General features: G+C 32.7%; 1 protein-coding gene across 3 annotated transcripts; it reads right to left on the bottom strand.

Moving 5' to 3' along the window:
• Positions 1 to 50: 50 nt before the first annotated feature.
• LOC109148787 (callose synthase 3) lies at positions 51 to 19277 on the bottom strand. Of its 3 annotated transcripts, none has more exons than XM_019296519.1 (43): positions 19021 to 19276; positions 18599 to 18840; positions 16939 to 17039; positions 15849 to 15973; positions 15601 to 15694; positions 15335 to 15445; positions 15139 to 15255; positions 14929 to 15021; positions 14484 to 14575; positions 14056 to 14182; positions 12954 to 13091; positions 12755 to 12831; positions 12578 to 12659; positions 12059 to 12175; positions 11861 to 11978; positions 10902 to 11236; positions 10733 to 10785; positions 10588 to 10648; positions 10106 to 10187; positions 9952 to 10001; positions 9764 to 9850; positions 9081 to 9218; positions 8569 to 8663; positions 8141 to 8225; positions 7721 to 7881; positions 7525 to 7648; positions 7325 to 7425; positions 7104 to 7236; positions 6833 to 6984; positions 5423 to 5532; positions 5199 to 5345; positions 4956 to 5024; positions 4650 to 4836; positions 4422 to 4575; positions 3993 to 4112; positions 3792 to 3910; positions 3602 to 3685; positions 2393 to 2505; positions 2083 to 2312; positions 1207 to 2004; positions 1075 to 1125; positions 672 to 857; positions 51 to 576 (listed from the first exon to the last, which is right to left on the bottom strand). In XM_019296519.1, exons 2-43 carry the CDS (start codon positions 18780 to 18782, stop codon positions 331 to 333), a joined length of 5847 nt encoding a protein of 1948 aa, XP_019152064.1. In that variant the 5' UTR covers positions 18783 to 18840; positions 19021 to 19276; the 3' UTR covers positions 51 to 330. The 3 variants fall into 3 exon arrangements, 2 of the variants coding, with proteins under 2 accessions (XP_019152064.1, XP_019152063.1); XM_019296518.1 differs by having other exon boundaries at positions 264 to 576; positions 19026 to 19267; XR_002048880.1 differs by having other exon boundaries at positions 285 to 576; positions 672 to 745; positions 19021 to 19277.
• Positions 19278 to 27746: the final 8469 nt, after the last annotated feature.

Here is a 27746-nt window from a genome sequence, read left to right as displayed (position 1 = left end):
GGAGGTGCAAATCACCACAATCTCATTACTCTAACACAAAAGACAGTGAAAGGTTAAATTTAATGGTATAAATCTCCGGAGAATGGAAAAAAGTTGTTAAAAAATGAGGAACAGTGAAGGAATTGTAATAATAATCATTAAAAAAAAAAAAATCTCCATCAATGTGATTGTAACTCTTCAACAAGCACCGACCGATCTCGACTACACAAAAACTGCAGCGCCTAATGTTACATAATTACAGTGGCACCTCAGACTGGGGGGAATGAACAAGAGTCTCATGAATAGATAGAATAGAGTACAATTGCAATGGCGCTTGCCTGCGAGCCCAGCTCACTCCTTGTTTCGATTCCGATCTTTCCTGTGCCCACCCAGAATACGCGAAATTTGGAGACCTCGGCTAAACGCTTGGTTGAACAGCATCCGAGTCTGGAATTCAGAAACGAAAGGAAACCAGGCCAGAAAAGCAACAGGAGTGAACAGAAGTAATCCCATCACTATCTCGTAGCCACGGGCAAGTGTTCGAACGGATCCCCAGAATCCAGCCTTTTGCACAAGGGGTTTGCATGCTTGGGCAATCTAGAATACAAGAAAGGGAAACAGATACAAGACTGAAATCTTGATTTCATAATAAAGTATTAAAATTAAACAGATAACGTGAAAGTATAACTAACCAGGAGTAAACCCCAACCGGTTGGTAAGAAGGCAAGAATGCACACCACAATGTCCCGAACAGTCATGTGAGGTAGTGCAATCAAAATTGCCAGGATCGAGATGAATGTGAGAAATATCATCCCTTTGATGAGACGAAACACAAGTTGAAAACTTGCACTGAATTTTCTCCGTCCAACAGAAATAGTCTGAAAGTGATAAATAATAACGACCCAAAAAAAAAAAAAAACATTAGTTGTGGAAAACCAGAACCATGGTTATACACGGTCAAGAGCAGTCCACGAAGAAAGAGGGAAAAAAAAAGCAGCATTTAAAGGTTCCGTTTTTAATCAATATCTTCTTTTCTTATTTGCTACATTATTTTGAACAAAACTCTTTTGGTGTGGGATTTTGGCCAAGGCTCACCTTCATTACAAAAAGCATAACAATGATAACCAGCCATGATGCGCCATAAATCTGCAATTAAATGCACCAAGATAAAATACTCGGAACCAATTTTATAGTAGAAATAAGCAAGACAGCACAAGTACAACATACCAGAAAACTTTGATTGTGTTTTGTGATGTTCAAGTGATAGACGAGACCATACTGATATATGAAGAATCGTAAAGATAGTATAATCTCAGTGATGATGCCACGCAATCCAGAATGGCGAAGATGCTCTTGTTCCTCTTCCCACCATGATTCCCAACTTCTCTCCGGAGTGACACCTATACCTCCAGAGTTGCTTATCCATTTGTTCCAATCAGTCCAATCATCAACTATCTTTTGCCATTCAAAACCTGAGGGATTGAAAAGGAATGGAGCAAACAGCCATGTTCCAACCATGAACCAAATAGACACGGTTATTAAGATATATGCAACAGTTCCTCTATAAGCTTCTCCAAAAATTTGATACACTACTAGTAGTATCAATAGCTCAAGTCCCTTAACAAAGTGGCTACGGGAGTAGAACCGATAATTATCAGCAAATCTAGCATGAAACACCACAAAACCACGACCTGTGGGCCTATATTTTGCTCCACCATGAAGGAGTGTCCTTCCATAATAATGTGTCTTAGTTCCCAATGAAAACGTAAAGAACACAGGAGCCAACTGCAATTGCATGAGTATAAATTCACTAAGTGCAGTGCGAAAGCCCCTTTCTAAGCCAATTTCCATCATCATAGGAAGGGCCATTAAAAACCCAATTTGAACAAAGGATTGAGAAGCAAGAGCAACTTGAAGAGACTTATTGTCACGAATTGCTGGCTGGGTAATAAGTCCTTCTTCAAGTCCACTGAGGACAAGATAAAGGCGTCCGTAAAGGAAGACATAAACAATAAGAACAGTAATCTGCAAAGAAATGGCAAAGGTTGAGATAAATATAACAACACAAAAATGACACATAAATAGAGAACTGTAGCAACATACCAATGTGCTAAAGTAGAACCCAATAGTAGTGAAGTAACACGATAGCATTCGGAAAAAGTCAAATCGGTGCCCAAGTCTGTATAAATCACGACTCACTGTTTGCTCTCCATTACCATTGGCTATCTTGGCTTCAAATAGAGAAATTTGATTAAGCCCCACATCCCTCCCTTTACCAACTTGAATATATTCATGGTGAGTTACATTGCCCTCACGAAGTGTAGAATTGAAGCCTACAAAAGTAATGAAAACAATAAAAATGGCATCATAAATGAAGCAAAAACATAAACAATTGCTATCTAGTATAACTTACCAGCAAATATGTCCTCACTTAGATTGATAACTTTAGAAGCTTTGCTGACTCCACCCCTTGTTAAGTGGAATAATCTATCAAAAACATCAGGATGGCCATAATGGAATCGAACCCTGTAAACGTTTAAGAAGTAGTTGTTACAATGTTCTTCACAAAAAGTGGCTGCAAAAAGAGGAAACTTAGAGTTTGGTCAAGGCTTGGATTTAGAAAATAACAGTAGTACTTGTTTATTATAGTAGATTACCCACATTGCATGCTTGTGCCTGAATGGCATTTTATGGGTGCATTATAACACATCATACATGTAATTAATTAAACAATTACCTTTAAGGGACTTCGACAAGCAATATTCATTCCTAACTTAAAAGTTTTTCAAAGATTCAGCTGGAGATTGACCGCTAAGAATAAGGGAATATAGCAGAAAATAATGAAATTATTTATGTATCTACTCCTATAACCCATTTTAGTTGGTGGCCAGGAGTAGTCAATTTTCCACTTATTCCTGTTTGTGTGAAAACAGTCACTTGCAGAATTAAATTTGGATTGTATAAATTAGAAGCCTAACCCTATATATTTACTGCCTACATAGAACTGCTCTAGTGTTTATGTTGTTAACGTAATTATAGCAGCCTGATCCTATAACTAACTCCCCAAGAACTATAATAGGCTTGACCATTTATTTCAATAGCAGAATTCACATTATAGACACAGCAGTATGCCAGTATATAAGATACACAACTTTTCACAGCAAAAAGAAAAAAGTTTAGTAACATACTTATACTAAATTTCGGTGGATAGAAAAACACACTTTTCAACCCATTAATTATGGATCAGTTGGGAGGATTAAAAAACGGGTGGAGAATGGGTTAAAGGGTTGGCAGGAATGTCAAACCATTTTAACCCACACTTTGAATGTTCTAACATATTTACACCCAAAACTGATTATTAGTAGACTATGCAGTATTAAGAAAATACATGCCATTATGAACCAAAAAGTATAACGTAGATGGTTACATTTTTATGAAATTTATTTTTAACCTGTTACCAACCTTCTTTATAATTAATTCTAGAACAGGTCAAAACTCAAACCTCAGAAATTAGTATCCTATAAATTACCTGCCAAACATGTTGAAAATGGGTAGCCTATCAAAAAAGGGTGTACAAATTGCCACCTCAGGAAGAAGTGCAGGGGTAAATTAAAATTCTCACCTAAGTGGGTTGGCCAACAGTCTCTGACCAATAGTGACAAAGCTGGTCTCTTGATTCGACATAAACCAAGCAAGAGAAGAAACACTGCATGAGATAACATGAAGAAATTAAGTAGACACACAGAAATTAATAGGGAAAGCTGCAATATATATCCAACACAAAAAATAATTACTTCATATTAAGAGCATACCTTCCAGTAAATATGTGCTCCCTCAACCCAAGTATAGAAGGATACCTCACACCGTCATGCTTTTTCAGAAACTCTTGAAGCAAGTTTCTCATTTTCAATGCTTCTTCCATATAGTTATCCTTCAAATGCATGTTAATGTCAAAAGGCAGACCATGAATTAAAAATCTCATGGGATACGATAACACAGTAGCACCAGAATACCTGATTCATATCTATTGTTTGCAAACCTTCTCCGCGTGTAAAGATAATAGCATGGTTTTGATTCTCAGGCTTTCCTTCACCCAAGATAGCAGTACCTGGTAATTTTATTCGATATATAATCTGAAAATGGACATAAATGCAACTTTTGGAGTCAAATAGTAATCATAGTGACATAGTATAACAGTAGTAATTGTTGAAGATAAATACTCCGTATAAAAAATGTGTATCCTCGACTCCTCGTTAAGAGAAAATAATTATAATTATAATTATTATAATAATGATAAAAATAATAATAATTCATAAAGACATGTATCCTCGCTACACTTGAGATTTCAACAGAGGTGAATCACATTACTCAATAGTAACTACTGGGAGGGCCTTTTGGTGAATAACTTCTCAATGAACAGTATATTATATCTTAACAAATACCTGATCCAAATTTTGGCCAGGCTCAGAGGAATTTGACTTTGGCAATGCAGCCTTCACAAGAGTCGAGTAGTAAACCTTTTGGTTGACTTTCTTTGGCCTGTCTTTGGTTGGTTCTTCAACTTCATCAATATATGCAACACGGAGAGATGGGTACCTGTTAAATAAAACATGCAGTGCTTACAACTCACACATTAACAAATGAACAACATAGTAAATTTCTACTCTTACGTTGTCATGAGTCGTAAAATATCTTGTGCACGCGGATCACCAGATCGTTTGTGAATACCATATGACTGGCATGATACAACATATGTAAATTTCATATCAGCCACTGCTTGACATTGTGCCCACAATGACCTTTCTCCCTTCATTTGATCCTCATTTAACTCAATGGCTTTATACCCTTCCATCAAGTCTGTTCGATTATCACAAGTAAAACCAATTCTTTAAAACAACTCCAAACAGTGGCATTAATAAAAAGATAATAATAATAAAATTAAAAATATGCACAAGTGCCTTTGTAGAAATACATACCTTCATCCCGGGCCATATCAAGGAAGGCTTGAAGTTCTAGAGCTTTGCGGTAATACATCATCCCTCTCACTGGCAATTTAAAAATGAAATAAACATTGAATATGCAGATACAATAAAAATTTTGCAGCTTTGTGGTAGAAGGAAAGAGGAGAAAGTGCGCAAATAGGAGCACATCACTGTCCTGCCTTGAATAAACAAAAAAGAACATATTATATCCCATATATTAAAAAATAACCCCCATACCAGTTCTAGTCAATGTCTGGCCCCTATAGGATACCCAAAGACGTAGTTGTTCACTTGCATACAAAGCTTTTTCTTCTATTTCCAATAATGCTTTTAGCTCTTCGTCACCGAGGCAATTCATACGCTCAAGGAAGTTGTTCCATTCATCTGTATGTTAACCTTTGTCAGCTTGGTGAAAAAGTTGTGATTGCCAAAAGTATGGAGTTGGAAACTCAACACTTAACCTGGGAAAATTTTCTGCAAATAGAAAAGGATGGAGACCCCATCTTCATTTGGTTCTTCAAGGCCTTTCAATGAGAAAAGGACCTCCTCTGTGTAGTATGGAGTCAAAACACTACGAAAAAGGATGTTATTAACGCATGTCTAGAACCCATGAAATAGAAGTTATTTGAAGTTTCTATATTTGCACAATCATCCGAGTACTTGAGATTACTTTTATTCTGTTATAAAATTTTGGACATGAAATTGAATCAGTTTTATATGATGACCTTGGAAGTTGAACAATGAACGTATTGCATAGATTGGTTGAGGCAATGGGTGCTTGATCTTAGCATATTCTTTTTTATTTTCTTGATAAACAAAACAAAAGTAGCATGAAGAATATGAATTAATATACATGTCACATGTCAATGGAATTGTTGGGATGTACCGAAACATATAATTAACATCTTATGGAACATGTTAGATTGCAAGCTGCTTAACAAAACTCCCATGGAACCCAACATTAAGCTTCTATCGGAAGAGGGGGAGCTTCTAAGGTTAGTAGGGAAATTGTTCTACCTGAAGTTATATGTACTAATATTTCATTTGAAGTGAGGGCTGTTAGTCACCTCTTAGCATTCCCATGAGAGTCATAAGAGTGCTGTATGTTAAGAAGTTCCCATTTTCCAAGCACCTATTTGTTATAACAAGGATCACGGAAGTGTTCAAAGGCTAGATGCTCCTAATAAAAGAAGTCAACATCATTATAATGTGTTCATTTTGGTGGAAACTTGATTTCCAGAGAACAAAACACATCAAAGTTGACTGTTACTTTGTTTATAATATGTTCATTTTGGTGGTAACTTGATTCAAGAGAATATTATCTCATTAGATAGGTCAACTGACCTGGGAGATATATCCACCAATCCTTTTTAGATGGACTAGGACTGAATACATTTATTACAAGCTTGGAACTTATGGCATTGACTAAGAATTGGAGTTCTGAGATATACTAAGAGTTGGATGGTTACTGTCCAACTATCCATTAAATATGCCCTCACCTAGCTAGTTTGGGTAACCTGTAAGTCTTTTATACACATGCGTATGTGTATTTATGTGCATGTGGTTTGTACTCATGCTGGTATAGAAAAATATGCACATTTTTCCTCCATTATTGACAAAACAAGACATGATCACTTTTAGCCAATGCCCCAACAAGATTGTCCCCCAGGAAATGACCACTTTTAACCCCACTAAAACAAGAGTTATGGTACATAATTTAAAACAGAAAATGACTTCCAAAAGTGTCTGGAAAGTTAGGAGAAACAAAATGTAACAAGAGAACCTCACTGCAAGAAGTAATCAAATATTTTTAATAACACTAGTCAGAAGGGGAAATTTGAAAATTAAAGGCAATGTTTAGCAAGACTTACGAGAACGAAAGCATGTTACGGACTTTCGGAGCAGAAGGCATGTTCATAAACAAAGAATTGGAGAAAAATGATATTCGCCTCCTAGCTTCTAGATTGGATGGTACATCCATTGCAGACTCCTTTACTGTAAGGAGTAAAAACAATCTTTTGATCTGCAAAAAGAAAGCAAGAAAACTACATTACCAGAGAATGAAGAAATTTGTTTCCACTTGCACACAAAGTTAAATACTACTCTAGGTTGTGTATCCTGATGATATAAATAAACATCTACCTTTTCTTTCCAAGCCTCTGATTCCTGTGCTGGAAATTTTATGGCACCAGCAGATGCAAATAATTGATATTGCTGATGTTCAAAAGGAATCATTCCTTCATGTCCAGAAGCCCCATGGATTGAATCTACCAAGCTGTTTGAATTTAAATGGTAAAATGTAATGTAAAATGTAATATCCTATTTGGATATTTATAATAATATTTTAAAAAAGGATGAATTACATGGATACGTGATCCTCCTCCATTATATCTCGTGTAACAACTTCAAGCATGTCTTGGAAAAGAATCACAACTTGATCTCTATCCTCTGGCTTATTATCAAGCTGCAAATTAAACCATTTCAGTTTGAATTTGCATACCTCTCAACTTAACAACCAAATCAATAGTTTAACAAACATTTGGACGAATTGATAAATACTGACCAAGTATTTGATAAGCTTCACAAAAAGGTCATAAAGGCTGGGAAGCGCACTCATTTTGAATTGACTAATTAGATTACCCGCCACTATATGCTTGTCAACTTCAGAAAAGATAATCTCAATAACCCTGAAATGAATACATCATTAATTATGACTTGAAGTACTGGAACGATTAATGCCGCAACTATCAGAAACGTACTTCATTTCACGATCACCGCGAACCAAGCTTTTAATAATATTCCGAAATGAAGCATAGCACTCAGAAACAGCAGAAGACATGTAAGGGTCTGCATCAATTCTCTTTGTCAGCTCACGGTCCTTGCCATTACTATCCTTAGCCATATCGACTGCTATTGGAATCTAATCACATAAGTTTACCGTCAGGGATCAAGCAAATGAGCAATTGCAATGAAAGAAACAATAGTCCAAAACAAAACCAAAGAGTAACTTCAGTAGGGATTGAATCTTCAAATTAAACAAAAAGATGATATTTATTTTGCATTAATTTGCTAAGGAATCACCATTGACCAGTATGTATGACAGAGTGTAGACTAACATCTCTAGCAAAGGATGCAACATTAGGGAGGGGGAGAACCAGAAAAAAAGAAATGTGAGAAACCTTGCTGGCAAGCAAAAACGGAGGCCACTGTACTATCTCCAACTCACGGTCTGCCCAATATGGTACAAGCAAGAGGTCCATTTCCCTGAAAAATGATACAAGCATAATAACTAATAGACCTCCAGACACCAACTGATATTTCTATACATTTTTTCCCTCTTTCTTAGGGAGAGAGGTTGATCAAATAAAGGAATGGATGCCAGAGTAATAGAGTCCATGAGCAATAGGGAAATCTTGGATGCATCTACAAAATCATTGCAACCCAAAGAGGCTGTTACGATATACATGGACACATTACTTGAAGTCATAATAAATCAATATTTTTACTCTTAAAAAAAATAAAATTAAATTAAAAATTAAAAAAAAAATTGCACCAATTATCATTGAAAGATTTTAATGAAGTATATACACAAAATTTTAACAACTACCTGTCGCTAATAAGATCCTCCTCTCTGAAGCTACTGATAATTTTATTCCATAACTGAGCAAACCTGGCTGCTTCTTTTTCTTTGTTGGATGGCACCTGTAATAAAAAAACATTCACTAGTTGGAAAATTTTCCAATTTACCAGAAAATGGAAAAAAGGAAAATGTGTTCAAATGGAAAACAAATGAGAAGGGAAAAAAAATTTCCCAAGTTTCCCAACTTGGCAACTTAGGAAAGACAGCTGGAGAACTTGGAAAAGCCTCTTTGCATTTGGAAGAGCTGGGATGAACAGTACATCAACCAGTTTTTCAGCATGGACAGCTTTTTTTTTTAAAAAAAATCGAGTGGGACCCACTTTTTGTAGGATGGAAAAGTGGAAAAATGGAATTAAGTTTATCAAACTAAACCATGCCCTAAGTATCTTATCTTTCACCCCTCCCCCAAATGCATAAAGCTTTAACTGAACAACTGGTAACATTTCCACATGCAAAATTGTACAATAAAAGACACTGACAGCAAATTTCTGGGAAAAGGTGGCCTTCAATCCCTTCTTTTTTTGTGGTGGTTCGTTCTTATCCTCTGGTATTAGGCATGCATTGAACGCACCGGGCAGAGACTCAAAGCGGGACCTCAACATTCCTAAAGTGCGAATCTGAAAGATGACAAAAATTAAACTTGATGAAAAAACACAGCAGAATTGCACAATGCATAAGAAAATTGAATAAAATGAGAGTCAAATTCATTTGAACAAACAATATATGAGATAAAATAAACAAGGTGACTGATGACATAAATATGGTTTTGCAATAGACTGCCAAGTAGTGTGAAAGACTTGTGGTTTAGCAGGAGTTATACAGAAGTAGGATCATGATTACATTTTATAGTTTTATAGCAAAGTTGAGAGATGGCTGTGAAGTTGATTTGGATTTGTTATAAATCCTGACCCTAAAATGAACACCGCAAAGGAGAAGATGGGAATCCACCTCACCTTTGAAGAAAAAATTTATCCATACTAACTTTCTACCAATACTAATCAAGTAAAACTAAATTCATTTTCCTCCCAGAGTTTACAATTAAAGCCTTTGAGGGTAAATCAAGTTTAGATTCAAGAACGCGTGCTTCAATCCCCAACAAACTGAAGCAGTAACAGGCAACAGTCTACATATTTCATTATTAAATGATAAGGAATTTCAAGACCTCTCCAAGTCGACGGAATGCCCCATAAATGCCACCAAAAATGGTAGAGAATATGGCATACCAGATCTGAGTATCCATGACATATACCTAAAAAAAAAGTACCAAAAACAATGTTTACTGATAGTAAAACAAATTATATGGAACACCAACTCTGTTAAATACAAAGTAATGCACTGAGTAAGCCGTACAAGAATGATGGGAGCCCAAAGTGCAACCACAACACCAATATTGCTTCTAGCTGCATATTGAACAGTCTCATTATAACCCTTGTATATAATATAATATACATAATTACATACATACATATATATTATACTCGTGCTCACAAGAAAGAAATCATACCATGTGGAAAAAATTCATGCCACTGATAAGTGGTGATGTGGACACTCATGATAGCTTTTGTTGGAACTACTAAAGGCTTGATCTGCAGCATACAAAATTACATCACATTTTCACTAAACAATATACAGAATAGTCTCAACCTTTTATCAAAATAATTGTACTTTTATCTAGTTTGGCAAATATGCAACAAATTGATAAATCAACTACAATAACCAAAAAAATGGTGGTGGACAGAAATGGGTCCTACAGTTCCTTCTGAAATGAAACAGAAGAAACAAGTCTGCAGGAAATAATTACTCTCCTTTCTGCAAGTCACATTTTATAAATACTAAATTGAAATTTTCAGGTAGCCTAAATCAACTCCAAGCAATCATCAAATAAAACCAAGCACACAAATGGAAATCTACCGGCATAATAATCCATGTTTGCTATGGGAAAACAACAAACTACCCATGCTTAGGAGAAAAAGGGAAAGCAATCACCTCCAAATAGTAACTGAAAGCTAACTTTGTCACAATAAGTAGAACCCAGAACATTGTGTACCTGAAAAAAATTGAAGAAAATGTTAATAAGAAACAAGCAATTTATGCTTCTTAAAGTCAACAGGTCCAACTTCAGAAGCCCTACTTGAAAAGAGAAAATGCGCTCTCATGCATTCCCCTACCAACATACAGTCGAGGCTGGAAAAGAACTTTAAATTATCAGAAGCCAATTTGATAAGAACAGGAACTACTAAATGTATAGACTCACTCACCCAAATTCACAACCCTAAAAGAAACAGATTATTCAAACATACCTGTGACCACCACATCATGAGCATCACAATTTTGTAGTTTGATCTCTCAAGGAATCGACGAATAAGTGGGAAAAGGAATAGAACAGCGGCAAGCATATTTGGAGATAGGTATATTACAACAGCAAGGATAAAGAGTGAGGGAGAACTTGAATTATTGCCAAACAAATTTTTGATGGCTTGAGCAAATGCTGGAGGATTTTTCCATGTATAAGCATATGTAACAGGTAGGATTATCACCCAAGCAGCAGCTGATACAACTTTTAGGATATATCTAAGCTTAACATAGAATGACATGCTTCGCCTTGCTTTAACACTAAGAATCATGTCAAGAAGGGCTGCATAGAAACATAAGTTGGGTATCAAATAAATGAAATAATTTATGTATACAACTCCATTAGTAATAAACTAAGGGTTTTATGGATATAAACATGCAGCAAAATTTCAGTAAATAGTAAGGAAATCAAACCTTAAAATAACCAAAGATAGATAACAACTAAAATTAGAAATTTGATAGGATATGTACAGTTTTTGCACACATCAATAAAGTTTTTCAGTGTTAATCAGAGGTCAAATATTATATTAGGGTGATTGTTGTATGTACAATTAAATAAATGACAGGCATAGCAATAATAGGTTATAGGTCCATGATTATTTAAATGGAAATCACTATAGAATTACATGGAAAACTTCAAACCCTACTGAACTAACTGTGCAATTTTGTCAAAAAACTGTTTAAAATAATCTCAAAGGCCTGTTATTTTATCCAAAGAGAACCCGTTAGGCTCATATAGTGCAGAGTTCATTATTGTTTAAAATAATCTCTTTTCAATAGAAAATATCAAAACAATGGAAGTTTGAGACACTATTGGACTATCATTTGAACCAGTATTCTTTTCTTTTTGGGATGAGAGTGGAATTTAAAGGAGACACTGAGACAGTAAAGTAAATAGTTAACAAACCTTGTCCAAGCTTTAGAATAGCTGCAGTAATGAAGATGCTAAGTACTTTCTTGAAAACATCAGCATCAAATATTGCGCTAGGTTCCCCATTACCATTCCAAGCAACAATTATCATAGCCTGGGAAAAAACAGATAAACTAAATATGGCACAAAAAAACTAACAGAACCAGGAAATCATGTATTATAAGGAGAATATACCTGTAAACACAATATGAAGAAACTCCACATTCTGTCGAAGCTTCTAAAGATGTGCCAAAATGAGCGTATCTCAACGAAATTAACCTTTCCCACCCAACGATCTCTAGTATTCTGACCCTAAATATAAGAGTAATTCCAACTAATTAGAATCATATATCAACAATAATTCTGTCAAAACCTCAAAAAATCCTACCGGAATACAATTACAGATATGATACTACGTTATAAACCACAAGGATTACCAGACTTAGCCCATTTCTTGATACACACAAACTAGTGAGTAAAATAAAAGTGTAATTTCTAAAGGACACAGACTACTGAACCTACATAGAATAATCTAAGCTGCATAGTAAATGAACAAAAGTGATATTCATGAGACAAGCAATATCAGATTAGCATTCCTCTTCTTATTTCCCTCCATTCTATTTGTAAAGTAAAGGTAATAATAATTTTTATTTAAAAAAAAAAAAAAATCAATCCATGGTAATATGATCATTCCAATCGATTACTGATACTTACCTCATTTTTGTCTCCCGGTGACAGGCAAAAGAAATCAGCATCAGCACGCATAGGCCAACCTAATCTGAAGCAATCTACAGACCTAGAAAGGATTAAGGAAGCTTGAGATTGGCAAACAGAAAATACAGCTCTTAGAATATGAATTGGAGTGGGGTGTGGAGAGAGTAAGAAAAATACCAAAAGTATTCATTTATGTCATCATAGTTCCTCCACTGGGAATGCTTTGATTTTCCTCTTCTGCTCATTTTAGCTTCCTAATCAAAGTTGTGAAGAGGGTTAACAAATATTTTCACCCCAAGAATTTAAAGAAATTTCAAACAAGTGAATAGTGTGGGTAGTGGAATGCAAAATTAATAAAAATGTAAGTCTGACATACATGTGCAATCACTTCATAGATCGGAGTAACAACTTTTCTCAAGAAAGCTTCCTCTTCTCCTCCATAGGCTGGCTTCACATTTTCACCAGTCATGGGACTGACATTGCCAGCTAGCATGCCATAGAGTTCAAAAGCCATCTGAATAATAAATAAATACATAAATAAAAGAGAGGAAAGAAATTCAGGAAACCAGGGTAAGAGTAAGAAAGAAGTCACATAATGGAGTTAATAAATGTCTTAATGAAACTATTATCCAACTTAGCCCATTCAGACCATCATAACATACAAGGTCACATAAAAGATTACCCTAATTCCATGGCTTTTCATACTTATTTCATCGATCCTTATATATTTCATCAGTTTCCCATAATATACTTTATTTTCTACAAGCAACTTTAATTATAACCCACATCTGATCTAGAGAATGACAAGCCAGCCAATAAAGGCTTATGATTTATCACAAAGAAAAGTTTCTTTTGAACAAATTAACTTTGTTCCAACCTATCTTAAAATATTATTTGCTTATCTTGATTACATTAAAGCTTTTCTGCTGAATAAAGTGACAGTATTTAATTATCTGACTAAACCTTCCAAAAAGAATGCCTCATATAGACTATCAATGCATACGCCCATTATAACCTTCTCTTTCATGTACATATGTGCCTCGTCTAACATGAATGACCAACCAAATTCCTAGCTTTTTTAAAAAAGACCTGTTCGCTGAACTAATTTTATTCTAGTTTTATTCTGTAATGTTAAAAGAATCAACAACAATCATATGCCCAACAAGATGTTCCCATTTTATCCTATGAATTTGTTCCCCTTCAAGTTGTATCTACTAATACACATCAACATAGCAGCAACAACATTGAGCATTATCTCATCCTGCTGCTAAAAAAAATGCTATTCAGATGACGTCTATAACACACGAGGGAAAGGATGAGAAAACACAAGCAATTTTATTTTCCCCCTAATAGATACTTAATCTTCTTACCAAAAAGCAAGGCACTTTAATTTTTTTTTTTAAATAAAATAAAGAAAAAATAAAAAAGGTATGCATCTGCACAAGTCTTTTATAAACAAGTAGTATTTTAAAACGTACATGATGATATATATAGCATAAACATTCTGGCATGAATCTCAAATTTGCAGCCTCGCCCCATATAAGGAGATACAATCCCATGTATAATAGTTTACGTTGTTGCACTTCCTGTTGTATGGTTGGCAACCTATAAATTTGAAAATAAAAGAAATCCACAATAAGAACACAGAAAAGTGTATTTGAGAACGAGATTTTTATAGTCTAATGTAATGCTGAACACAGAAAAACCATGAGATGTCAACGAACCTGAAGGAACATTATGTTTTTACTTTATCAAGAAAGATACTTTTATACAACAAAAATTACTAGGTGAATATTAAAGATAGTATGTGAAATTCTTGAGACTAGTAACAAGAGGTTAAGGAATTTGTATACGAAATAGTAACATGTATAGAGAAATCATGCAGTCCTGGTTTAAGAAGTTTTACCAAAGACTACTTTTGCGATCTAAGTACTTGCACCATTTCTTATAGTTCTTGAAGAGTTTCTTCATCACATGATTCAAAGCACGTTCGTCCAACTGAGCAAAATGGGGAACATAAGTTACTTTGTCAATTAAAAATAACATCAAATAAAAAGGTTATAACAAAAAGATAAAGCAAAATATAATGGCACATCTTAAATGAACTTCAATTAATAGAGTTTGTTGCAATGTTTAAGAGCTTCATCATCACTTAATTTGATGCACAGTCATCAAATGAGGATCTCCAAAAATAAATAAATAAATAAATGGATTAATCTTTCTTTATGGCGTTCATGAAAAGTTATTTGGCTGCATGATAAGGGGCTCCATTAAAAAGTCAGAGAAAAAGTAGAGAAATTGAATAATTGACCATGTCCATAGAAGAGGTAAATTAGTTGCCTACAACAAACCTTAGGTTGTTGGTCAGGCTTTGGATTCTGCCGTATGTGTACATTAGCTAGCAGCAAGATGAGATGCTCTCTTTGATTTGCAACATTGTCTTTCTGCAAATTAATAGAGCCAAAGTCACCATTTAGGCACCCTTCTTCAAAATCATAAGAAATGTTAGGTCTCAGAACCAAGAAAACATCCTAGCCCCCAACAAAGTATTAGTCCTTCACCTGAAAACCAAACATTGATTGAAGCCAATCAAGAATATCTTCATCTTTCTTCTTCTTGTAATCCTTAGGCCAGGGAAGGCCTCTGGTATTTCGAAGAGCATAAACAGCAGCTTGAATCTTTGAGGAACCAAAGAAAATGTCAGACTGATAAAATGAAAGGTAAACATGAAAGAACTGCAAAAGTGTAAAAGCAAACCTCTGGATACTTCATGATTGCCTGATTCACACTATCTGGATCAAGTGGAAGTATATTATAAGGGACATATATCTCTGTCTTCTCGGCAACTTTATCATGAGTTTCTAAAATCTGCAGAATGGAAAATACTTGCACTAGCATGACAAAAAGAAATTGCACAAAGAAACTCTTTTTCTCTGCAATAACTAAATATGAAGTTTGAAAATAAAGAGAGGATATGTTATTATAGCTTGTGCACAAAAACATGCAACATCTTTCATGCTCACCTCACGATCCACTTCTACAGATTGTGTCTGATTGACTGCTTTCAAAACTTCAAAGAGAACATTTGCAGTTTGGTATGCTTTTGTAAGCTGGGCACTGAAATTTTAGCAGGTTAAGTAATTAAACTAGAGTTCTATTAATGCTTAATGCAGCGAGAAGGGCAGCACCAACATTCTTAAAGATAAGGGGGAGGGGGGGGGGGAGGGGGGGAGGGGGTGAAGCTGTAAAAAAACAATAAAAAGAAACTTACCGATCAGCTTTATCAGCAGCATTTTGCAAAGCTTGGATGTACTTTTTGTAGTAATGCTGATAAAAGCTCTGCATTTCACGGGCATCACTTTTTTTCACCCTGCCCATCAAGGTTGGATCATTCTCCTGAAAAATCATTGTAAAATCTATATAACTAAAAGTTTTATTAGAATCTAGCAAAACTATACAATACCCTTGAGAGTATGAAATTCTGAAACTGATGTGCTAATTCAAGTAAACATGAGAAGAGCAAAATACTTTTTAAAAAAAGTAACGCAGGGGCAAGCAACTTATTAATAATACCTATCATAAAACCAAATAATAATTGTAAAAGATACTCCTTCCAAGTACTACAAAGTCTCAAATACAAGTTATTTCACTTTGAAATTCCAAATATAAATTTCAAAAGAATATATCCAAATTAAATATGTTTGGACTCGTGAAAAGTGAAACAGGACTATAATTTCTTGGATGGAAGTACCAACTATTATCATAATTTTATAAAATGTGAAAATTTATTTAACCAACTCAATTTAGACAAACATTTTTGTAAAATAAACAGAAAATTATATCAAATTTAAGCACAAGTGCAAGCGCCCGCATTTGAGAGCTGAGAACATGGCAAAAGGGTTAAATGAATTTTTAAACAGCAAGAATGAATTATCAAGACAAGTGACAGATATCCAAACTATTAGAACTTCAAAATCTTCTACAAAAGCATTTTAAAAGATGTAGGGTCACAGGCAACCTAATTCTCCAAGATCTAATATGCTGAAAGTGTTGGAATCCAAGAAACAAATCCATTGGTGCAAGCACAATATGAACAGAAATGGCATACGCAACTAAAATGCAAATTATTAGATTAAATGTAAAGAACAAAGAAAAGGGGACCTCAAAAATAATAGCAACTCAAAAAGCACAACCATACTAGCAAGGCAACCTAACAATCTTGCCAAGCTCATCACCACTAGAAAGATAGAAACATTGATAATAAAGTTTGACACTAAATAATAGCACACTAGCAAATGACCTCAAATGTAGTATGCATATGTCATTCAAGTGCAAAAAGAACTGCACATTATGGTACTTACCCTTTCAAGCCGCTGCAGAAGTGCAGTTTTAAATTGGCGTACACCACGTCCACTTGATGTGGGGTCTAGACGATGAGCTTTCTCGAAGGCATAAAATCGACCTATAAAAGTTCCCATATATTAAAGTTCAAATAGATGACAAACAAATTAACCAGTGTGAGAAGAGATAAGAATACAGCTAGACAAAACTCCAGACATGTAACTACTCAGCAATTAACCACTTGGTAATGGAGATATTTACTATTCTACATAAAACTTTTGTTTTAGTTGTTTAATAATCAGACCAGAATGCCACAGCACCCTAAAAATTCTCTCACTTAATCAGAGTCATTAAGATGTGGATACATGTTACCATTGATACATTGTTGTAGGGGAAATTGATGTGACAACTTGAAAAGTATAATCTAAAAATTATTAGAGATCCCGATCCGGCAAGCAATAGCACTTCAAAAATGAAAGTCCATGTGCATATGCTCACATGTATGGCTATAATAGATTTTTTTTTCCCAACTCTCCCTTCAATCTATTATCAATACTAGCCATTACTCGACCTTTTTAGTAACAGAATTGGGCCTTAATGTCAAATGCAAAGCAAAGTGGATGCTCCATTTTAGTGTCATAAGGAAATCTGACAATCCTCCATCATAGGAATGTCATTCTTTGATCACAGTATCATTTTCAGTGCAACTGCAGCCAAAACCCCAGAGCCTGGGTGAGACCTTATTAAAGCCAATGTATGGACCGTGGTTTATGTTCCTTCCAAGACTAATAGGTATTTCTACATGCACATGTTGTATGGTTCTGACAAATAGATTTCTAGGATTCCAAGATTTTGAAAAAAGATTCAGAACATCTCAGATTCCAAGCTATAGCAGCAGATTAAGTTATATGAAGAATTGATAATCTTTTGTAGTTTTGGAAATCCATTTAATGTTAATTACAAAGACAATTTTAATTCCAAATCTTGAAAGATTTTCATCCTTAACTACAAATCCATTTAATGTTAATTACAAAGAAGACAATTTTAATTCCAAATCTTGAAACATTTTCATCCTTAAAAGAAATTAAGTCACATGTTTAAGAGTCTTTTCTCTCTTACAGAGGATACTTGTCCTCCATTTTATGAGCTCCTCAAAAATGAAATTTCCTCGCACTATAGCAAAGAAATATGCTTTTCCAACCCATACCTAATCAGTTGATGAAAAAACACTAACCAATTACCAATATCTTAAAAGGTAATGATTAAAAAAAATCAATCAAAATTACATTAAACCAGGAAATTATGTGTAAACAATTATAATAATTCAAGGGCAATTCTCATCTTGATAATCCAATGAACAGAAACCACTGAAAATTAGTAAAATTTAATTATTTATAAAATAAAAATTAAAAAAGTAAACCTTAGATAGTTAGATTCCCAGTAAAGACTAAAATGCTATAATCTTGACAAATTCATCTGTAACAACTACTCAAAAACATCATCTACTGACTGTCTGACTGCTATACAGATTATAAAGGCAGCTACTTTAAAGGCCAAAACTAAAAGTTCACATAGTAGGCAAATTCATCAGGCTCCTATCTGGTAATCCGAAGCGAACAATTCCAAATAAACCAAACGATTACACAAGGCATTCATAAAACTGAAAACACATATGCTTACAGAGATATGCGACACGGGGATTGCTGGGCTCGACTTCATTAGCAACACGAAGAATAGGGGCGATCTCCACCAGTGACGACGGCACCACCTCACTATCAAATATCGACTCCCCGATGTTCCCCACCGTCTGCGTCCTCGTTAACCGCCGCTGCAGCGACGGCTCCGCCCCCCCTCTCGACGTCATTTCTTAGCTTCACACCTCACCAGAAACTCCCCCACTCTTTCTTCACCTATAATAATTTCTACAACCACAAAAATAACAGTAAAAATTAAAATAAAATAAAATAAACTTCACATTTCACAACCACATTACCCCAGGCAACAAAGCAAAAACTTCAAAACTAAAAATCACACTCATATAAGAACAAATACACATATCAATATCAGTATAACTGCAGGATGAGTGTAGAGAGAGAGTAGACAGTACAAGCAGGATGCGAGGTTGAGAAGTGTAAGGTGAGAGATATGGATGTCGCATTGAAGATACTGCAATGGAGAGTTGAGAGGTTGAAGGATTAGTGGTGAGGAGTATAAACCCTAGGAGAGAGAAGGGAGAAAAGCAGAGTGAGAGAGGGATAGAGAGAGGGGGTTGGTTGTGGCGCTGCAGCTTTAAGCAACTTAGCAGAAAAGTAAGGTGAGAAGGGAGGGGTGAATGAAAGAGAGAAAGAAAGAGTGAGAGAAGAGAACATGGAACCAGCAGGAGTGCATTAAAATTGGAGTTATCTTTGAGTGGGGTGTGGGGGCCTGGGTGTGTCTCGAGAATATGCCCGTTGTTTTTTGAACTATTACAACAATGCCACTGATTGCCTAATTGCATTGGGAATTCAAATTGTACACATCTAATTTGTATGTTCCACCTGTTTTTTTATCATGTTTATTATTCATTCGTCAAATTAATTCTTTCTTTTCAATTTAGTACTTTTAAATTTAAATTTTTATGTTTAATAATATTTTTATTATAATTTCTTAATATATAAATAATATATATTAATACTAAACTTAATATTTTATAAATAACTATAATCAAATTTTGTTAATCGAACGAACCAAACACATAAAATAAAACGGATAGAGTATTAAAATATAATTTTACTGTTAATTTGGATTTTTATCAAAAAAAAAAAAGACCTACACACACTAAACATCCAATGAGCGTATGTTTTGCATGCGTTTGCTAGACACGTCAAATTGGTCATCAATTTTATTTTGATTCGTTAAACATCTAACCTTTGCAAAAAAAAAAAACAAAAACAAAAAACAAAAAAAAACAAAACAAAACAAACAAATAACAACAACAACAACAACAAAACATTAAAGTTCTCATAAACTGAGTATAGTTGTAATAAATTAAAAAATAATAATTAAATTGTATTATATGTATTACTTTACAGATAATCCATTAAAATATACATTTTTATTTTTAAAAAATTATAGAATAGTGAGCTTTTAATCAAGTTGTATCATTTGAAGACAATATGTATTATGCAACATTAAATTTTATTTTGAATTATATAAATCAAAGGTCCCCTAAAAAGTTATTGTTATAAAATGTGTAATATAGGTATGGCTATCTCTCATGTTTATCCAACTGCAAATTGTGATGTCTATAATCTTGCATAGGAAGCATGTTCTGTGCATATACATCAGGAGTGGATACTACCCCCTCCATCTTTTAGGCCCTGTTTGGTTCGCGAAAAATATTTGAGGAGAAATGAAATTTAAATTTTATGGAAAAAAATTATCGAAGAGATTAATTACACTGTTTGGTTAGTGGAAAATAAATTATTGGGAATATTGTTTTTATTGTTTGGTTGAGTTTAGAATTGTAAGGAATAGTAAGTATAAAGACAATTATACCCTTACATAATAATAACAACAATAATAACAATGGTAATTAAAAAAAAAAATTTGGCGAGGGTATAATTGTTCTACTTGTTTTTCATGGAAAACATTTTTTCATGGGAAAACAAAATACTAAGGGAGGACCATGGAAAATGTTTTATTCATTTTTGAGAAAAATGTTTCAAACAAAAGAAAATTTATGGGCTGTTTACTAACTGTAAATTTCTGGAAATTTTTGAAAACTGAAAAATAAAAAACAGAAAACATGTTTACTAACACAGTTTTCCATTTTGAAAACTGAAAATAATTTATGGAAATTTTTGAAAAACTTGAACACACTTAAAACTGTTTTCGAAATGGAAAACATAATCATTTATCATCTATTTAGTCATATGTCAGTATAATCACATTACTATAGTTACATTCATTATCATCTTATTTTACTTATCACTATCTTCTATCTTTTCTACTTACTATACTTATTTAAAAATAATTTATCTGCTTACATACTTTAAAGTTAGACATTATTCACATTATCAAAATTAAGAATTAAACTCTATATAATGTTTTAGATTTTGATTGATCTCAATAGATTATTAGTTCGAATATTTTTAATTACGTTACATCATAATACAAGTTTGGTCCAGATATCGGATATTGAAATCTCACATATATTAGAATTCAAAGTAAAAGTTATATATATATATATATATATATATATATATATACATACACACACACACACAAACATGTCATTCAAATGAATATATCCAAAAAAGATATTTTAAATATTAGCTCAAAAAATATTAATATTATCTAAACTAAATTTTAAGTGAAAACTGAAAAATTAGAAAACAGGAGAACAATTTTTTGTTAGTAAACAAGTTTTTTAAACATAAAATAGAGAATTGAAAATTAAAAAACTAAAAAATAGAAAATAAATTACAATTTTTTGTTAGTAAACGGACCTTTAGTTTTCCTCAAATTCAAGGAAAACATTTTCCTTACGATTTAAATTAATGAATGTTCTATTTGGTTAAAAAAAAAATTAAAAAAAAAAAAGTACACGTGAAATTATCTGTCATTAAAAAGGGTAATTGCGTCAAATGAAATCAACAGCTTTAAAAACATACCTGAGGTTTGTTGCATTTAATTATTTAAATTAAATAAATCTACTACAAAGTAATAAGTTCAAATTCAAAAAAGGTAGATCGTGAATACCCATGCAGCAAAATAAGTAGCCGTTTCCCAAAAGTTACCAGGACCATTTTACCCTCAACTTGCCACCAAATTCCGGTGCCCGTGTACTACCTTCCAAGGGAACACGTCAGCTCACAGGGTCAAACTGCGGAAGGCGCGAAACCCGACGCTGACGTTCCCGGATCGGAATCTAAACTCTGTTTATTGGCCCGTTAAATCGGCGACATATTAACGTAACATATCACTGTCGTGACTGGATAAGGGCATGCGGGTGAATTTGGTTAGGACAGGGGCAGATCTGTCTTTCTACAACTATAAAAATTCTTGGAAAAATACTGACGCTGATTGTCGAGTTTTGTTGCTTTTTTTGTGTGGTCCACCAGAACGGTGGGACCTACTTTGGCAGTCGGTATATACCATCGGATGACTATCGTGGACTGTAGCCATGTGCACGGCACCACCGCCCGCAAATCCTTCTCTTTTCTTTTTTTTTTTTGGACAAAAATCCTTCTCTTTTTGTAGAAGTAAAAATTATATAGTACGGAGTAATAAAAATTTGGTCTACCTTAAAGGATAGACTTGGGTTTGGAGCAATAGTTTCGAATACACAATTATGTGCCTACTCTTTGTACATCTTCTTTTCTTTCTTTCATTTTCTCTCTTTTTTTTTTTTTTTTTTGCTAAAATAACAAATAATGATTTAAGGATAATTGCAAATAAATTGTGAAATTAGAAAATGGGTTGGTTAAATTTATAAATAATTTGCCTTTAATTTTTGAGAAAAAAAATTAAAGTTGCTTACACATTTGGTTGAACAAATAGTTCTAAATATGACAATAAAATAATACGGAGTAATAACTAAGTGTGTCTTGTAAAGTCAGGACTGAGTCACTGTGGGAGCAGTGGGGTAGCTGTCCCCTCCCCACTCCTCCCCTTTATATGTATGTATGTATTTATGTATGTGTGTGTGTGTATATATATATATATAGTATTAAATATTATAAAAAACATATATTTATGTTTAAATTATTAATAGTTTGAATAGCTTTTGTAATTAAATTTTAAACTTAATAATATTAAAAAGCTCATGTCACAAGTTCAAATCTTATTAACATCATTTTTTCTTATTTTATCTCTTTCATTTATTCACAAGATAAATTAAATATTTTTTTAGTTTATTTTTCTAAATCATTTAATTAACAAATTAAATACTCTTTTAGTCTATTTTTTTTACGAATCATTTAATAAATGTACTATACAAGTTTATATTATACTTCATTGTATTCGAATTAATTTAAAAAAAAAAACTTAAAGTTAATCTAACTAAAAGAAATTAAAATTGAAAAATATTTATAAATATAGTGTTATTCAAATTATTTTATCTAATTAATTATATTTAATATTTTGTCATAAATATTTTCACATTTTTTACCCAACTCAATTATATTTTTGGCTCCGACCATAACTATCATATAATCTATCAAAAACATTATACTTTTATATTTTAATATTATTATATTTGTTTGATATTTTGTCATTTACATTTCTAACGTCATTAGAACTTCGTTCGCACTCAGATAATTTTTTTGGATCCGTTCCTGTGTAAAGCGATTAAATTAATTAAATCATACATGGGCTACATAAAAAATAAAATAAACAAAACAAAAAGTATAATAACAGAAAATAAATTGATAAAGCGATTAAATTAATTAAATCATACATGGGCTACATAAAAAATAAAATAAACAAAACAAAAAGTATAATAACAGAAAATAAATTGAACAAAATTATATAATATATAAACATGACATATACATATTCAGATTCCATAAATTTATTCTAATATGCCCAATTTAAATGTCTTTTGAACTTCATAATATCACACATATAGCATGTGCCAAGATTAACATGTAATTCTCGTTCGATACAAACAAAATATCATTACACTCCCACTTGCTTTCACGTTATCCATATTTCTTATAAATTTCAACGGTCTAATTACTCTGTAAAATAGTTGTTTATTTAAAAATGTAAAAGTTTCTTTTTACAATTTTTTAATATAATTTTTTTTTTGTCAAACCACGAGGTGTATGTACCATACTCAGATTAATCCGTGTTTCAAGGACAGAGCCAAATTAAAGGGGGTAGGGGACAGCTACCCCCATCATCCCACCCCCACCCCATATATAATCTTTGTATGTATATATAATACAGGATTTAGTATTAGTATAGAAAAACTATTAAGTATCAACAAGAAATGTTTTAGATTAGTTGGTCAAACACATGTTTGGCAATAGTAAAGGTTAAAGGTTTGAATCATTGGCATTAATACAATTTTACAGTTTTTTTTACTCATTCCTATATGGCTTAACACACTCACATTTTTAGTAGCTTTTTTAAATATTTGACATTAATAATGAATTAATGAGTTGTATAATTTATAATGTGTTTTCTATTCAAATTATTTTATCAAATTAATTATGTTTCATATTTTGTTATGAATATTTTTATAAAGTTTCGATGTGTTTTATTTTTCACCCATATCCAACAATATTTACAACTATATTTCTTAGGTAATTTTTTTTTAAATTATCTTTTTTGTTTTAATGTTTTGTCTCTGAAAAAATTTTATGAATCTGTCCCTACTTCTTCGGCCCCTCAACCGAATTTTTCACTCCGTCCCTGGCCCGTTCGCAATTAAGAGACAAAGTAGGAGAATAGTGCACGGTCAATCACTCTAACCAAGTTGAATTTTAATATAAACTATTTACGGAGTAATATGTAATCTTAACTTGCCAACTCATATCCAATATGGATTATAAAGAACAAACTTAATTGAACACTATTCAACGATAAAAATGGCGTAACTCCACAAGAAAAAAATGGATAAATCTGTTTAGCTTATCATTGATTCTAAAAAAAATAATGAAATAGGCCCATAAACTTTATTCAAAAGTCAATTAAGCCCTTAAATTTTACAAAACTGTAATTAAACTCTCAAACATGTCGAATTGAGTCAATGAAATCCAAAAACCAGTAAATGACATGTTATTACAGGTCATTTCAATTCCAACAACGGATTCCGCGCGACCGGCGACGAATTCCGGCCACCAGGAAAAAATTTCGATCACCGGCGACAAAATTCAGCCGCCCGATCGTCTTCCACTGGAGAAGACGGTCGTCTTCTCCATTGGAGAAGAACGACTAGATATGGCCGTCTTCTCCAATGGAGAAGGTGGTCGCCCGGTCGTCTTCTCCCGTGGAAGACGACCGGACTGCTGGATTTTGTCGTCGGTGACCGAAATTTTTCGTCAGTGGTCGAAATTCGTCGCCGGAATTGAAATGATCTGTAATAACAGGTCATTTATCGATTTTTGGTTCATTGACTCAATTTGATATGTTTGAGGGTTTAATTACATTTTTGTAAATTTTAGGGGCCTAATTAATCTTTGGGGTAAAATTTAACCATTTTCTCTTAATTCTATCCTATCAAATAAGATACAATTCATTACTCCTTATTTCTAAAATACTATACGATTTAATTGAGGTATCCCATGTAGAATTAAAATATTAAATATGATCTAATAACTTCCCAAAAAAATAATAAAGTTTACTTTTGCTCCATTGACTATTGTACATGTATCAAATTTGGTTCTTAACTATTAAATATTTTCAAACTGGATGCATGACTATGTTTATTTTTAAAAATTAACAATTTAGTTATTATATTTAAATATTTCTATTATTTTATGTTTTAGTATCACTAATGAATATATTATTTTATTATGTGTAACCAATTAAAATATTATTTTTTGAAAAAAATAATAAGATGATAAGTGGTGGGTACCTGTAATGGACATCCGCACCCAATGGGTTGGGGTGGATTTTGAAAATGTCCACCCGATGCAGGTTAAGGATGGGGTGGATGGAGAAAATATAAGGTGAGTCAGGTGATGGATGTAGCCCTCTCCGACCCACACTCGACCATTGTCATCCCTAATCATGCACTTAATTTAAAATTAATATATCAAAAAAAACTAAATTTGATACATGTATAATATTCAAGGGACCAGAAATAAAAAAAATAATAATAATAAAAATCATCACACTTGGCCTTCTTGTACTAACCTTGAAATCAAATTATGAGGTTTTGCCTTTTGTGACCTTCGTATTTTGGAATTCTTGATTTTTGAAGAGGGTTTTGCCTTTTGTAAGCTTGGTATTTTATATTAGCATTTTTTTTTGAAAGTTACTGGCTCTATTACATTGTAGTATCTGTTCATATACTTTCCCAACCTACTGAAACACAAAGAATCAATAACGCCTCTACTGAGCTCGAACACATAATCTTCCAAATGGAAGTCCAATCCGGATACCATTAGACCACATAGTCCTGGTTATATTAGCATTTGAATTCTTGATTTTTGAAGAGATTAAAATTTGTACTTATCAATAGGGGTGTTAAATGGGTAAAGTTTTCTTTGACCATGAATAAAATGTAATATTATTTATTTATTGAATGTATATTATTTGATAGTATATAAAATATTTTATTTTTTTCGTTTGAAGGTAAGACCATCTCTAAGGGACACGCCATTGCATCAAAATGACAAATAAAAATAAAAATTGGCATGCCCCTTCTCCAACCAACATGCCATTACATAAAAAATATGGCGCTGCACTATTCATCCAGCGCCATTTTTAGTGTAGCAACTTATTTCCGACGTTGCCATTGTTTTGTTCTTGACTTTTTTTTATGGTTTCTTTTCTATCCTTTTTATATTTTATATACTTACATATTTTGATAAATATTTTAAAATAAATAATATACTATTAAATAAAAATTATATCATTTGAAAGATCTCATCAAGATGATTAAAACAAGACAAATATTGAATATAATTTAATTAAAAATTAAATTACGTAAAATATAATTAATGTTTAATTTATTAAATTACAACTATATGTTATATTAAAATAATAAAAGTATAAATATAAACTTTTAATTTATGAGAAGACAAATTATTTTAGTGTGGGAATATAATTTGGTGTAAATGGATTGGAGATGACAAAAAATTGGTGTAATAATATACTAAAAATATTCTTTTTGGTGTAAAATTTGGTGCATAATTTAGTGTTTTGGGTTGGAGATGGCCTAATTATTATATCTTTTCTAGTCAAAGTAAAATGACGTTGTTTTGGTGGAAAATGACTTTTTTTTTTTTGGGAGAAAGTCATTTTCGGATTGCGATTGGGGTACTTTGATTTGCGGTGAACATTGTTCCGTGGTCTCTGGTGTCCGGCCGGAAACCAGAGTGCAGTCCAACCGGAGAGAGAAATTCTCTCTGATTTTCGATCGGAAACCATAGAGTAAGTAATGCTCTCGGGTTTCCGTCGTTTTTTTTTTTGAAAGTTTTTAATAAATAATATTATTTGATTTAAAATATATAAATATTATTATAAATATTATTATATTTTAAACAAAATAATTAATTATATAAAATGTTTAATTATACAATTCTATCTCATTTTTTCAAACACACAAAAATAATTTTCTGTTGTGCAACCAAACACGAGAAATGAAAATATTTTTTTTCAAAAATGACACATTTTTCAAAAGTCATTATATTGCTTTCGATAAATGAAAATTACTTTTGAATCCACGAGATACAAATTACTAAATTGAGTGTCATATATTTCTTTGCTATTAAGATTCAAAATACTTTTGTTTCCTTTTCAAAAGCCTTCCTCCTACCCAAACCAGAAAGCGCCTCACCTAACCTCTATAAATTCTCAAGCAATAGCCAATGCTACTTTCTAAAATGCCAATATAAATAATTATATAAAAATTATAATGACCCTATTTGATAACATAGTTCCTTATCCCGGTAAATCTCTTACTTTTTAAAATAGATCTCACTTCCACATAATTAAATTTATAAATTATTTACTATTTGTTCTATATCCTTACAAATCTCTTTCACTTTAAAAAATAGTCTCATTTTTAATAAAATAAACAAATGTGTGTGTGTGTGTGTATATATATATAATAATAATAATAATAATAATAATAATAATAATAATAATAATAATAACAATAATAATA

Source organism: Ipomoea nil, unplaced genomic scaffold (assembly GCF_001879475.1).
Source record: "Ipomoea nil cultivar Tokyo-kokei standard unplaced genomic scaffold, Asagao_1.1 scaffold2144, whole genome shotgun sequence".
NCBI classification, from domain to species: Eukaryota; Viridiplantae; Streptophyta; class Magnoliopsida; order Solanales; family Convolvulaceae; genus Ipomoea; species Ipomoea nil.
The sequence above is the reverse complement of the archived record's forward strand: the minus strand, read 5'-3'. Positions and strand labels throughout refer to the sequence as shown.

Excerpts from the sequence above, each read along its gene's own strand:
- LOC109148787 (XM_019296519.1), bottom strand. The coding sequence starts at position 18,782 with ATGACGTCGAGAGGGGGGGCGGAGCCGTCGCTGCAGCGGCGGTTAACG. Across the intron at positions 11,979-12,058 it reads TCTTCATATTGTGTTTACAG|GCTATGATAATTGTTGCTTG; the intron begins GTATATTCTCCT and ends GTTTTTTCCCAG. Across the intron at positions 858-1,074 it reads TTATGCTTTTTGTAATGAAG|ACTATTTCTGTTGGACGGAG; the intron begins GTGAGCCTTGGC and ends TATCACTTTCAG.